This window comes from Podarcis raffonei, chromosome 6 (assembly GCF_027172205.1).
Source record: "Podarcis raffonei isolate rPodRaf1 chromosome 6, rPodRaf1.pri, whole genome shotgun sequence".
NCBI lineage: Eukaryota > Metazoa > Chordata > Lepidosauria > Squamata > Lacertidae > Podarcis > Podarcis raffonei.
Window position 1 is genome coordinate 23497445 of NC_070607.1, and position 15257 is coordinate 23512701.

A 15257-nucleotide genomic window follows, 5' to 3' on the forward strand; every position below is an offset into this window, starting at 1 on the left:
CCATACATACCCAATACGTGTCTGAGCACAATTCAAAGTGTTGGTGTTGACCTTTAAAGCCCTAAACAGCCTCGGCCCAGTATACCTGAAGGAGTGTCTTCACCCCCATCGTTCAGCCCAGACACTGAGGTCCAGCACCAAGGGCCTTCTGGCGGTTCCCTCCCTGCGAAAAGTGAGGTTACAGGGAACCAGGCAGAGGTCCTTCTCGGTAGTGGCACCCGCCCTGTGGAACACCCTCCCATCAGATGTCAAAGAGATAAATAATTACCTGACATTCAGAAGACATCTGAAAGCAACCGGGTTTAGGGAAGTTTTTTATGACTCATGTTTTAATGTATTTTTAATCTTTTGTTGGAAGCTGCCCAGAGTGGCTGAGGAAACCTAGCCAGATGGGTGGGGTAGAAATAATAAATTATTATTATTATTATTATGATCATACTGAACTATTTGATTTGTGTTTGTTCTTTTGAAAATAAATTGCTAGATATTTAATTTGTGTGCAGTGGTACCGTGGTTTACGGACTTAATACGTTCCGGAAGTCCGTTCTTAAACCGAAACTGTTCTTAAACTGAGGTGTGCTTTCCCTAATGAGGCTTCCCGCAGCCAGTGCCCTTCCACCATTCTTAGACCGAGGTAAAGTTTGCAACCAGGACACTACTTCCAGTTTTGCGGAGTTTGTAAATCAAATAGTTAATTAACAGGACTGTCTTAAACCGAGGTACCACTGTATTAGTATCAGGAACAGAATGTTTTTAACAATACTATCTACAGTTCGTGTAGATTAATTCCAGATCGTTTGGATAGGATGGTATGTCTTACAACCAGAAAGTATATTACAGTTCAACAAAATTGGGAACATGGAGACAATAGATTATTCTGATTAGTGTCCTTAGAGATGCATCAAATGCGTAGACACATATTTTCATTTCTTGCTTTACTATTTGAACCCCAGAGATAAATCTGTTTAACCTAATTGCTATAGTTTAAAGGTTCAGTAGCTAAGGCAAGTAATAGAGGGGACAAGGGAGACGCCTAAAAAAAAAAACCTAGAAAAAATCCTATGAAAACTGCCTTCCTTTTGTCCCATATATTTGACCAGCTTGGTGCTCATTCAGATTTAAATGGTTCAAAATGTCCTTTGGGTGGTTGTCTGTGAACTTGACTTTTTTTTTTTTTTTTTGCTTTCTAGGCCTTACAGCATGGATTTATTGACTTCAAGACATTTGATGCAGATGAGTACGAGCATTATGAGGTTTGTGCGTCTCCTGAACTGAATAGTTTGCCTGAGTTTCAACATGCACTTATTAAGCACACCTAGTTCTGCTTTGCAGCGAAGTTTGAGCTTTTCCTAAATTGTAGCTGCCGCATAATTGGTGCATTGCTGCTTTCTTTCCCAATTACCTTCCAGTTAATTGATGCATTTCTTTTTCAGTAAAAGAGCAAATACAAATAAGTGAAAGCTGCTGAGCACCATGGCATGATCCACTTATAATGTGATTAGAGCAGGGGTCAGCAACCTTTTTCAGCCGTGGGCTGGTCCACCATCCCTCAAGACCATGTGAGGGGCAGACCTATATTTTTTTGGGGGGGGGATGAATGAATTCCTATGCCCCACAAATAACCCAGAGATGCATTTTAAATAATGGCACACACTCTACTCATGTAAAAACACCAGGCAGGCCCCACAAATAACCCAGAGATGCATTCTGAATAAAAGGACACATTCTACTCATATAAAATACACGCTGATTCCCGGACGTCCGCGGTCCAGATTTAGAAGACGATTGGGCCGCATCTGCCCCCCCCCGGGCCTTAGGTTGCCCACCCCTGAATTAGAGAATCTGTATTGCATGGTACTGTGCAAATGCCATCCTTTAAAAAAACGAGTTCTCAATATAAGAGAAGTGAGGGGGCAGGGACTCCTTCTCCACTCAATTTCTCTAGTTCACTTAGTCCGAAGAGGGAAATGTATTCTTAGGGTACAGTGGTGCCCCGCAAGACGAAATTAATCCATTCTGCGGGTGTCTTCGTCTTGCAGGGATTTTCGTCTTGCGGAGCACCGCTATCAGCGGATCAGCTGATAAGTGGTAATTGACAGATAAGCGGCTTAGCGGATAAGCGGCAATTTGCAGATAAGCGGCTTAGCGGCTTTCAGAAAAGGGGGGGAAAATGAAGATCCCGAAAAATTTTTCGTTTTGCGAGACAACCCCATAGAAAAATTCGTCTTGCGGAGCGGAAAAAATATTGGAAAGCCCTTTCGTCTTGCGCGTTTTTCGTTTAGCGGGGCATTCGTCTAGCGGGGTACCACTGTAGTTGACCAGTGTTAAATGCTATTTATGTCTACCTGGTTCTTAGCTTGTGGAGTCTGAGTAATGGCTATTGCACGCCTCAAGTTTACTGCTGTGTCATTTTACTGGGCAAGTAATGTCACTTCTATTTGCCTTGCACAGTATTTTATGTGTTCTAAGTCTGAAACATTGTTGTTTGAAGAGAGTACTTGAGAATGTGTATTTAGAACATGCCTGGTCAAGTTTTTCCAACAGGAAGAGTAGGTAGGTGGATTAACCAATGGTTGCATTGTGAAATGCTTGCACTACTTGTTAAATATTAACTTTGGGGTTAAGTTTTTTTTAAAAAAAACCCTGAAGCTTCCAGAAGTAGCACCTCTTGTCCTTCAAAAAAAAAAAAAAAGAATTTTGAACCTTTTCTATATAATCTTTTTCATTTAAAATTTTCTGCCTTCTTTTCATCTCAACTTAATACGAATTGCTAAGAATGACAGTGTCACTTATTTTTAATGCTTACAGAGATTTAGCTTCACACTGTATCTAAGCAAACACACTGGCCAGGATCTAAAGAATTAATAATAATAATTATAAAATGTGTATGCCGCTCTTCAGCCGAAGATCTCAGGGCAGTTAACAACAGAAAAATAAAAAATGAGAATACAAAAATACATAATAAAACAAAAACAAAAGAACTGCTTAAGGCCTTACAAGAGGGGGCTTGGACACACCTAGTTGAGTTCTGGAATTCTTTTTAATCTCTCATGCCCTATGACAACCTCTCTTTCAAAAATAGCTTGCTATGCAGCATAGGTGCTTGCAGTTGCTAGAAAAGCAAGTCTTAAAGCCACAGTGGGCTCATGAACCTAGTTCCACAAGCAGTTCCTTGGATCCTGAACCCTGTTATTCACTTCCCTTAAATCTGCCATCTGCACCCAATTAAATATGCCTAGGCCTATTGAACACCTTGGAATTCTGTTTGTGTGTATGTAAAATAGAGGAGTGTTTTACAAAATACACAGCAGTGAACTACCACAGCCAACCCTGTCTCTGTTACAAGTATACCTGTAAAATTAAGATTTTATTAAGTGTGCACTTTAAAAAGGAACATGAAGTGGCTTTTAATACATTATTGTGGTACTCTCAACATCTAGGTTTAAAATGGAAGCTATTGGGGATGGATGGTACCCAACTTGGTTGTTCCATTTGTATCCTACCTGATGACTTCAGCTGACACACACCCCTGCTTCATCTCTGCTTCACACTTGGCATAATAAGAGGCTGAAGCATGAAAGTGATAGTTGGCAAGAAGCTTGTATTTACCACATTAAAAAAACAAAAATTGGTCTTAATTTTTCTTCCCTTAAAGATTAGTTTTGAAAGTCTTAATCATGTCACAGACTTCCATTACCTCTCTCAACTGGGGATTAGTCCTGGAGGAGAACACATTGAGACACTTATTTGGTCCTGGAAGAAGTGCTTTGGGTAAAATTCGAGCAAACTGACAAATCTTTCCAAATAGATATTGCAAGCAGGTAAATTGTACAATGTCCATACAGCTCTCATGAGCAGATAACGAATGACTTTTCAAAAGCTTTGCAGAAGAGGATGTTGTTCAAAAACTATTGTGAAGATAAATATTTTTCTAAGTCTCTGCTTTTGTTTTCACTAGCGAGTTGAAAATGGTGACTTCAACTGGATCGTCCCGGGAAAATTTTTGGCATTTAGTGGACCACATCCAAAGACCAAGATAGAAAATGGTATCTGTTTTTCCCTGTCTTTTTTTTTTTTTTGTAGAATTGTGTGTATTTTGCATGACTAGTAAATTGACTGGGATCTATTGATCCACATGTGTGAAAAGTAGATATTGAGACCTTGCTGTATGCACAGGAACATTGTATGCACCCCTTTGGAGAACACCATGCTATTTGTGGAAACAGTAGTTGTGTGGATGTGTTAAAAAGCTACAAGGGTGCTTCCAAATGGGTGTTTAATGTAATGTAAGCTCATGTGCACAAGCTTTTTACAGCATCTACAAGCTGCCATTAGCATCAGTATTGACCCTCCTTATTTAACCTTTTCTGTGGAAGATCAAATACGTTTTTTAAAAACCCAACCTGTTGCCAGAGACCCATTTGTGCTATTGAGCTGTTGTCTGGAAGTACCCATAGAGGCCCAATGAACATTGTTTCATGTCTGCATTTTTTAAAAAATTGTAATTATCGTTAGATGAAAATAGCTTATAAGTGGGGAAGACAATGAACCTTCCTTCTTTCATTCTTAAAACTGGCAGTTTGCATGAACTACAAGTTTAATTACAAATGACCTACAAAGCTAACATCTGGGGAGAAGTCAGGCACTGCCTATGAGGACTATTAAACATAAGAGTTGAAAATGAAGGCAGGACGGTTGGAGGGACTAGCCCAGTATCTATAATACCTAGATAATGGTCTTAGATAGTTGTAAGGATTCCTAAGGTTATGTTTGAACATGCTACATAAAATATGAGTTCTTTATTGCCAATGAGACAGATTCTGGGGCCTGCCTTCTCTGCCAGTGGAGTCCAGGCATACAGTATTGCAGACTGAGGACTTCATGAATACATACCCTATGATTCTAATCTAGAGTGAAACCTATACAGTGGCATTATTCCCTGTTTTAGATACTGTACTGGCTAAAATAATACTCACTTCTTTTAGACCAATATGCTAGTTTTCTGTTCTCCTATTCAGAATGAATGTTTTATTCCTAAAAGCAAAAAAAAGCAAAAATCCAAACTCAAGTGGTTGGGCACTCTTTTTTTGTTGTAAATCGTTTTCCTTTTGATGCCCGATTTAAGCACAGGGAACATCTTGCTATTAAGAATTGCCCTAGGATATTCTTGTATCTCAGACTCTTGTATCTAGCCTTAAATTTGTTCTGCTTTCTTTAAACGAGCCATAGCTCTTATCAGTTTGGTAGCTACTGAACTATAAAACATATCTTCAAAAGCTATATAAAAAGGAAACTGTGGGGGGCAGCATAGAAAGGAAGAGCATGCATATTTCAATGTGTTGCTGACTTGCTGAGTTAGCTGAGGGAAGAAATAGAAAATACATTAGTTGTTGTATCCCACACAGCTGTAAATGTTCTACTCTAATATACAGATACCTGGAGAGTTTTGTGTTAATGCTTGCTTTAATCAAGTCATTTTCATGGTGATGAGGAAGATGCAAGAATGCTGCCTTCTGGTCTACATCTAATTGAAGAAGGGGTTTTTCCACTCATTCTTCTACCCTGTTAGTTGTTCAGCTTCTTGCAACGTTAGCTAATATCATTAGTTTGTTCCTTGTTCACATGTCACTGTTACAGGCTTAGCAATACTGTGCAGGCTCCCAGGAATGAGCTTGCAGATTCTTTGCTCCTTCTCGGTATTTTCTGCTTCATGAAGATAGGCCAAGGTTTGGCTTAGCATGACATCTGAGCAAAGACTCATGGCTGTCTACACACCAACCATGAGCTATAAACCAAGATTTGTTCATGGCTACACCTCATAGTTAGGTGAGAGTGCATAACACCAACATGCTAGGGCAACCTTGACTATGGCAACACAGCAGATTATATCTATATCTACGTATATCTATCTCCAAGGAAAGACCAAAGCAGTGAACATTTGCACAGTCTCACTAAGCTATATTTGGCTTAATGCGTTATGCAAACTAAGGTTCCGTGACTGAAAGTTTATTGACTACAGTTTTAGGCCGCTCAACTTTGTATACTTGCACAGATTTTTTTAGTAACGTTTGCTTTCTTTTTACACTATGTTGATTACATTAGTAATGTTCGTTTTTAAACAAAAAGTGTTTAAAGTCTGGTGTTGTAGTTGTTGTCTGTACCAGTAGGAAGTTTTTGGAGGTCGTATACAAACAGCCAGGCATTTTCGCTCTTCCTGTTACAGGCTACCCTCTCCACGCACCGGAAGCCTATTTCCCATATTTCAGGAAGCACAACATAACAACTGTCATAAGACTCAACAAGAAGATTTATGAGGCAAAGCGTTTCACAGATGGTGGGTTTGACCACTACGACCTGTTCTTCATAGACGGAAGCACGCCGAGTGACAGTATATTGCAACAGTTCTTGACCATCTCTGAGGAAGCAGAAGGTGCCATAGCTGTGCACTGTAAAGGTGAGTTCTTCAAAAAGGAAAAGCAATTCAGTGGTGTTGTATTCTGGCACGAAGAGGAATAAATATTCAGGTTTGAAAATAGCATCCTCAGATCTTAATTTTAAAAATGCTGCGTTGGGTAAAATAGTCTAAATTATGAAAAGCTTCAACTGTGATTTTTGAGCAGAAATTTCATAATGGTTCCCGCTGTTTTTAATGCAGACCCTATTTTATTCCACTGAGTGATGCTGTTGCCTCTATTTTTAGTGAAGCGTGTCTTTTCAGTATTTTTAAAAATTATCTTGTACACATAGAAATTACTGTTCTTATGCTGTTGGGATAGCAGTGATCAATTTCACCATTTGTCTATGGTGTGCTGTGCTCTGCTCAACTGAAACGATTTTTATTTGGAAAGCAGGGATGTAAAAGTATAGTGTTGCCCTTTCCTCTCTCTGTGCTCCTTCTTTCTTATTAATAAGCTGAAAGCAGAGGGCAAGGTGCTTTTTTGGCTTTTGTTCATTTTCTTTTAAAAAGCCAATCAGCTTCTGTTCTTGGGCCCACAACCATCCTAGAGATTCATTCTCCCTACTGTCTTCTGAAGGAAAAATATCAGTGTTTCTTTTGAACTGGAACAAACTATTCCAGAACAAAACTATTTCTGTCTCAGCCTCTCAGGCTGACCAGGGTTAAAACTGATAAAAGACATTTCACAGGAGCCATGTACTAAGCTAATGAAAGAACCTGGAGAGGTAACAGCATTGGACACCAATTGTTGCAGTGCTCTGTTAGCTGAAGATTACCTTGGCTTCTTCATTGCAGCTTGTGCGTATGCGACTCTCATGATCCTGAATTCACAACCCTAAAAAACACATTCTGGATAAAAATGCATCCCCAGGAAATCATAAACTGCTAGCTGAGGCAATGAAGATCAGCTGTGTTGGTGGCTTTTTCATTAGGTGCTGAAATCCTAGTAAATCTTGCACTAAACATGTTTGGGGTGGGATAGGGTGGGGAAAAGAGCAGCTCTAATAAACCATGGTGTTGTTGTTTTTTTTAAAAAAGAATGCTTAGGATGGAGGTACACTGAGAATGAATCAGAAATGTAGCAGAATAAATGCAGATTCAGTGTCACTCTGTATCGTGGCATCCTCCAGCTATCAGCAGCCACAGCAGTGGCAGCTAATGGCGTGTGACAGAAGTACTCCCATGTCCCGAAATCTTCACACCATGTAAATAAATGATCTTTCCCATTAAAAGGGAAGGGAGACCTTGACAAGGTAATGCCTTTTCGTGTGACGCCTCCGTGGCAAACATCACATATAGTTTCACTTTTTGCAAACGCCTTCAGTTTGACTTGCGGAGCAAAGCAGCATACCTTTCGTTCAGTAGATTTGCCCAGAGCAGGAATAGAAAGGGCAGTGGAGGTTAAGACGGGAATTAGCAGGGCTCTGTGGGATCTAGCAGGATGTTTGTACTACGATGGCTTCCTGGTGTTTAAAATAGACATCAGTAATGTTATTTTGTAAAACATTAGCACGTGGTACAAGGAAACAAGTTTTATGAAATATCACACATTTAGAGGAATTCGTTGATGATGATGATAATAATAATAATAATAATAATAATAATAATAATAATAATAATTTATTATTTATACCCCGCCCATCTGGCTGGGCCTCCCCAGCCACTCTGGGTGGCTTCCATAGAAACCAAAAATACAGTAAAATAGCACACGTTAAAAACTTCCCTGAACAGGGCTGCCTTAAGATGTCTTCTGAATGTCAGGTAGTTGTTTATCGCTTTGACATCTGCTGGAAGGGCGTTCCACAGGGCGGGCGCCACCACCGAGAAGGCCCTCTGCCTGGTTCCCTGTAGCTTTGCTTCTCGCAATGAGGGAACCGCCAGAAGGCCCTTGGCGCTAGACCTCAGCGTCCGGGCAGAATGATGGGGGTGGAGACGCTCCTTCAGGTATACTGGACCGAGGCCGTTTACTCTTAAACGCGTGTAGTTCTGTACCTAACATCAATTTTATGTCTCTTCTCCACCCCCCACCCCATGTTCTCACTGTAGCTGGGCTAGGAAGAACAGGAACACTGATAGCCTGTTATATAATGAAGCACTATAGATTCACACATTCTGAAGCCATTGCCTGGATACGAATGTGCAGGCCAGGTTCTATTATTGGACCCCAGCAGCACTTCCTTGAAGAGTAAGTATGACACCTCTGTTAATCATATAATTTGCTGTTCCACACCAGACACTTTCCCCTCTCTGTAGAGCTTAGCTAGTCTGCTGCATGAATGCCAGATTATTCAGTGACTTTCTTAGAATTCTCTCGGCTGAAATTGCGAGTACGATTCCTGCTCTGTACTCTAATTTATTACAGCTCTGATTTATTGTGTTACGCAGAGTATGATGGCTATTGTAGCTTCAGGGCATGGGTTAAGAAGTTGTAAAGTACTTTAATCCTCCTGCGTGACTTTTTGGCTGAGCATAGTGAGTCAGTATTTTGTGTGCATTTGTAATGTGATATCTTTGTTGATAACCGCAGACAGCTCAGTCGGTAGAACATGAGACTCTTAATCTTTGGGTCATGGGTTCGAGTCCCGCATTGGGCAAAAGATTCATGCATTGCAGGGGGTTGGACTACATGACCCTCATGGTCCCTTCCAACTCTACAATTCGTATGAATTGTATGAATTAAGGTATCAGGATGTACTTACAATTCTGTCATGAATGCACGTAACTTCTTTCAAAGTGGAATACTGGCCCTTTTCTCCTATGTGTTCTTGAAGAGGGAGGAAAGATCTAAAATATATTTTCTGGATTCACTCAAGCCGTAGTACACATAGGAAAAAAACCCCACAAGAAGTAGTAGGGCTACCCACTTAAGATTATAGATTGGCCATCTGATTTGCCTTACGGGATTTGTAGTTGTAATAGTGATGCATTTGGTAATGATGTCGTAGTGGCACTAAATATTGTAGCTGGTCGGGGAAATTGGTCAGGGAAATGTGTCAGCAAAATGCAAGGTTCTGATTCCATGCCACACATTCTCCATCATTGTGTTTATCCCTCACACATGCATGCCACATTACTCATGAAACCCACACATGCTAAAACACACACACACTGCAATGCATCGCCCAAGGGTAAAGGTTAACACAGAGCTATATTTTTTAAAAAAATTGTATTTGTGTTTTAATGCTGCATTTTGTTTTCTGAAGGGTTATCTACACATCTTTTAAATAAATAGGTGCTACACAGTCTCTAACTCTCCAAAGAAAACTAATTTGTATGCATATGGAATGTCCCCTTACCCTTCTCTGTGGTATCAGTGGCAATGAGGTTGCATTTCTGGGGGTGGCTCAGTCACCTAAAGCCCCTCTCTCACTCGCTCTAGCTTAAAGTTGAGAAACAATCTGAACTTGTCCTCTATGACGAGTCTCTTGCCTTGTTGCCCCCATACACATGCCGTGGGACTCACCTAACTAGCTCCATCAGCTGAACCCTGCACAACAACTTCTGCTTGCTCCATGGGACTCCCTCCCTCCCTCCCTCCCCTCCCCATATGCTCCCTGAAATTGGATCTGTGGAATTGGGAGAACCGCCATAACAGTACATGGAGGGAGGAGAAGGGGGTATCATTCCATCTGGCTTGCACAGACAGCACAATTGGAAGATGTAATGGCGTTGCCTCCCATTCCTAGTCTGTGTAACCTTGTTACAATGACTGATTAGCCGTGAGAGGACTTTTCAGCCCCACCTCCCATTCATGGAACCGTTGACAATTATCTTAGCCTTGTCTTGAATCTGCTTCACTTGACTCATGCATATATAGGCCCCCTACATTAGCTAGGCACTCATTTGCAAGATGCAGCTTAATGTGACGGTGGGCAACCCCAGGCCAAATGTGGCCATTCCTTGACCCTCTCAGTTTGGCCCTCTGGACTCTTCTCTTGCCCCTGGTACATTTGCCTGGCTGGAATGTGTCCTTGAATTGTGATAATTTCCCTTGCTTGCCCAGAAAGGAGGAAGGAGACTTTGGTGGTCTAGGTATATGTCAACCTCCAACTTTCACATGGCTGGAATGTAACCTGTTGTACAAAAGGAAAGAGTCACATCCATTGCTCTGCCCACCTTTACATCTGGCCCCGCATATCACTGGTATGTAGCCCCAGAAGTTTGCCCATGAGGGGATGAAGCAGCCCTCTGGCTGAGAAAAGTTCACCACCAGCATTTTTATGGCCATTTCCCCTGGGAATAAGTCACTATTTACAGCCCAACAGTAATTAAGCAGAAGGTGCTAGATATTGTTATGTGGTATCCAGTTATCTGACAGGATTAATCCCACCTCCGATTATATAACAACAACAGCAACAACAACAACAACAAATTCTTATCATTATTAATACTCCGCCCATCTTGCTGGGTTTCCCCAGCCACTCTGGGCGGCTTCGAACAGAAGATTAACAATACGATAAAAGATCAAACATTAAAAACCTCCCTAAACAGGGCTGCCTTCAGATGTCTTCTAAAAGTCAGATTGTTCTTTATCTCCTTGACATCTGATGGGAGGGCGTTCCACAAGGTGGGCGCCACTACCGAGAAGGCCCTCTGCCCGATTCCCTGTAACTTAACTTCTCGCAGGGAGGGAACCGCCAGAAGGCCCTTGGAGCTGGACTTCAGTGTCCAGTGGAGACTCTCCTTCAGGTATACTGTGCCGAGTGCTGTTTAGGGCTTTAAAGGTCAGCACCAACACTTTGAATTGTGCTCGGAAATGTACTGGTTACTGAAAGGTGCAGAGCTAGGAAAGCTGAGGGCATATTGATATTAGCAAGACAGAATGTAGGCGTTTTAACATCTGAGAATGACCACATGAGCACATTGGCAAATCGGCTGAGAAAGAGGTTTCAGAGTTTATCCTCTTTGCTAAAGGTCACAAGTTTAAATGCCAGAGATGAACAAAAGTTGCTTTCTCACAAAGCGATGATTCACTGTTGGAATTTTGGCTCTTTTCAGGGAGGTTTTTTTATTTTAAAAAAAGTTCAGTTTTTAATGCTTTGACACAAATAACTATCTAGAACAAACATCATAAAACAACAGTGAACGATGCTCCTAATTCATACTGCCACTGTTTTGTAGTTTATAGAAAATAATGCTTTTGACACAGGGAGTTCTGTATTCCTGGCTGTTCCAAAAGGCACATATTCCCTAACTTTGGGATTTAAAAGGTTAAACGCATTGAGTCCCAGTTCTTTTTGTAGTGATAACTTTCTCACCTTTGCAGTCCCTGGATCCCTATGTGAGACAGAAGAATAGCACTCGAAAGCATTTGAAACCTGCTAGAACATATTTTAGTTTTCAGTAGGAAAGCCTGAACAATGATGTTCAGGTCCAGGTGAAGAACCCATGTTTTCTCATTAGTGTCAAGAAAACTTCCTTGCATTCTTTTTTTCAATTGTGTCCTGTACATCTGAGAAGAACACAAAATCCTTTGCTTGCATGAAGCTCTGTGTTGATATCGAAGCTCATCAATGAACATGCAAATTGCTAGACTGGAGTCCTAACCTTCCCTGTAAGAACTGTGCTGTTTAGAGTAAAAAGGATGTCATTGCAGAAGCAGGGTGCAAAGGAACTTGAACTGTTCAGGGTCTCTGTTCTTTTAGATTCTGTTTTTCAGTTGCCCAAAATACTCCAAGCGTTACTTCTGGACAGTTAGCCTCCTAACAAATAAATGCTGGGAAATAATTGTAAACAGTTGTTAACATGCACTTTGCAATGTATGAATAAGATAATCTAAAGGAGAAACCAAAGCTTCCTCGATACTTAGGAGAAAGGATAACATATATTTCACCTCTTAATCTTTGTTCATATGTGACACAGATTCCCAGCATGTTATTTCAAGAGTTAATGGCTTTCATCATCAGCAGTATAATCTCAGATCACACTTAATTATACTGGATATCAACTTCCTCACTCTAAGCAAAAATAACTCCCCCCAACCCATCTTTCTAATCCTGACCTATTCACCAGTTATGTAACCTCCCTGTGGGAGCTTTTCTCTGAGTCAAAGTATGTGGATAATGCTATTTCTTTTGGCTCACTTCCAGAGTTGTCACACTTCGTTCTACTAAGCAAAACTGCAGGGGGGCGGGAATTGCTTGTGGAGGAAATCAGTAAAATTTAGCATAACAAAGTTAAAAAAAACAACCCAGCAACACCCAGCTACATTATTTTTCATAAGTGAAGGAAAAGGCAATGGTCACACAAAGTAACTACTCTTTTTAGATGCATCCTGTTTATATGTGCATCAATTGAACATATTTATATTTTCATCAGTTCATTTCATGAAAATATTTAAAAGCTTATTTAAAATGAACATTTAACGACACAATAAAATAAAATTTTCACAATTTTGTAATGCAGTATATTAGAATTGATTTTTTTTTCCTGGTTATGATAAACTTTCCCAATCAAACGTCTGAAAAAGCAAGAACACCCAAAAGGGACTTCCAGATAAAATTATTTAAAATAAAGTTATGTATAACTATAATGAATGATTTCCAATGCTACAGTATGTGTAACCAAGTTGAAAGTCCTATTTTACTGTACTCGACCCTGGGGCTACTCTGCAAAGAAGTCTTAAATATTTTTAGAAATTAATAGTTGTTTATACTGTGACTCTGACATGCATTCTGCTGGAACTAATTTTGCCCTTTTTTCACTGTTAAATAGAAAGCAGTCGATGTTATGGCTCCAAGGTGACCTCTTCCGATCCAAACAGAAACCAAGATTAGTAGATGAAGACAGCATGAGCAGAATTCTGTCTGGCTTGGATGACATTTCCATCAGTGGGACTTTGAATAAAATAGAAAGTAATTTGGATAAATATGTAGAGGTAAAATTTCACTGGAATTATCTCCTTAATATCCCAAGTAGAAAAGCTGCAATGGAGTAGTTTTTGAAATATAATACTGCTTGATATACGTCTTTTATCCATCTATCTCACTCTTGTGTGTTCAGAGCACTTCACAGGTTCTCAAATAACTTCATATATTTTACTCCTGTAAAAAGTGTTGAGTATTATTATTGCTATAGTACACCGGGGGAAGGTGTGTGCAAGAAGACTGAGAGAGAGCATGTCTAAGACTAGTTCTTAGAATATTCTAAGTTCTTAGAATAGATGAACATCATCAGTGTACACTGACAATTAACCGTAAATCCCCAATTGACCTCTCCGGTGCCCTCATATTGAAATTAAATAGTGTGGGAGACAACAGTTTCCTGAGGACCCCAGCAGCACAAGTGTCATGGGCCCAAGCATTCTTCCCCCAAACTACATTCTGGAGTTGGCTTCTTAGCTATTATGTTACCCCATGGTATATATGCTAAGGATTGCAGCCAACAAAGCTTTACTCAGAGTAGGCTCATTGGGATTAACAGACCCAAACTATTTCAACAGGTCTACTCTGAGTATGGCAAACATTAGATACCACCTTCAGTGCCCTCACGTTATATCCTGGTCTGCTCACTGACAGTAAGTTCAAGTTTCCAGGCTCAGTCATAACTGGAATACAAGCCAAGATGTTCATTGTGAAGCCAGCGTGGAAGAGCACTTGGCCCCAGCTTGGGAACTACAACTTATGAAGCCAGGAACGATTGTCCAAATGTGTTTCAGTGTTAGCACATTGATTGGCATGCAGGTTAATTGCAAGCTAATGGGTCCCCCCCGCAACAACACAAGGTATGTTGGAATGGAGAGAAAGCAAAATGCGGATGTGGCGACCCTATGTCCAACCTTGCTTGTGCTAACTGACGTGACGGCACTACATTGTGCTTTTGGCCTTTGTCCATCTTAGAACCTGGAACAGGATAAATCCAAAGTTGCCTGAGGGCACGTGTAGCTTTGCTTTTATAATTTGAGCTAGAGCAGGCATAGGCAAACTCGGCCCTCCAGATATTTTGGGACTACAACTCCCGTGATCCCTAGCTAACAGGACCAGTGGTCAGGGATGATGGGAATTGTAGTCCCAAAACATCTGGAGAGCCGAGTTTGCCTGTGCCTGAGCTAGAATATCTCCTCTCAAACCACTGGTCATCAACTTTTAAATTCCAACCTGTTAGATAAGATGCACTCAGCTGCTTATGTGTGAAATATCTCTGTTGTGGACAGCGCACCCTGGGGGGGCTTTGTGGGAAATGGCAACTTGAGCCCGTGGGTTATCTGTGTAGTTGATAATGGGCCCAAAACAATATGGCACAAGAAGGAAAGGTATATTGCCTTCAGAGGGCTGGGCCCCAGGTAAAGTAAAACAAAAACAAAAAACACAATCCTGTTTTGAATCTCCTTACTTTTGTTGAACTGTACCTATTTTCCAGAATGAATTGGAAGACACTTCAGAGCAGGAAATCAAGAATGGCATGACGCAGGGGGACAAACTTCGTGCCTTAAAACTTCGGAGGCAGCCACGTTCAGCTACAACGGGAACTCTTAGGTGACCCATTCACAGTTCTCATGTTCGGGGAGCTATCTAGATTAGCAGGTGGTATTCCACCAATACTTTAAAACACCTAATTTCACAGGTCTGGCACTAAAAGATTTGTTACTTTGGACAACGATGCCTATCTAGGCTTTGACAACAACTTTGCCGGGACGTGGGGCAAGAGGCTAAGGACAGCTCTTTGTCTAAAGATGTTAGTTTTAATGGGAAAAGAGGCTTAAAATATTTCATAGAAGTCAGATTCTGAGTTACCTGAAGAAATGTAACTTCGTGTATGAATGTGGTCCACCCACATTCTTACTCTGCAACATCTATCTAGG

At 40.8% G+C, this 15257-nt stretch overlaps 1 protein-coding gene across 6 annotated transcripts in view; it reads left to right on the top strand.

Moving 5' to 3' along the window:
- CDC14A (cell division cycle 14A) overlaps nt 1-15257 on the top strand; it is a 93361-nt gene that overhangs the window by 32845 nt on the left and 45259 nt on the right. For all 6 annotated transcript variants that reach the window (XM_053391612.1, XM_053391617.1, XM_053391613.1 and 3 more), the window contains exons 7-12: nt 1191-1253; nt 3959-4046; nt 6224-6454; nt 8504-8642; nt 13172-13334; nt 14816-14931. In XM_053391612.1, the coding sequence (XP_053247587.1) occupies nt 1191-1253; nt 3959-4046; nt 6224-6454; nt 8504-8642; nt 13172-13334; nt 14816-14931 (800 nt within the window). The remainder of the gene's footprint in view (nt 1-1190; nt 1254-3958; nt 4047-6223; nt 6455-8503; nt 8643-13171; nt 13335-14815; nt 14932-15257) is intronic.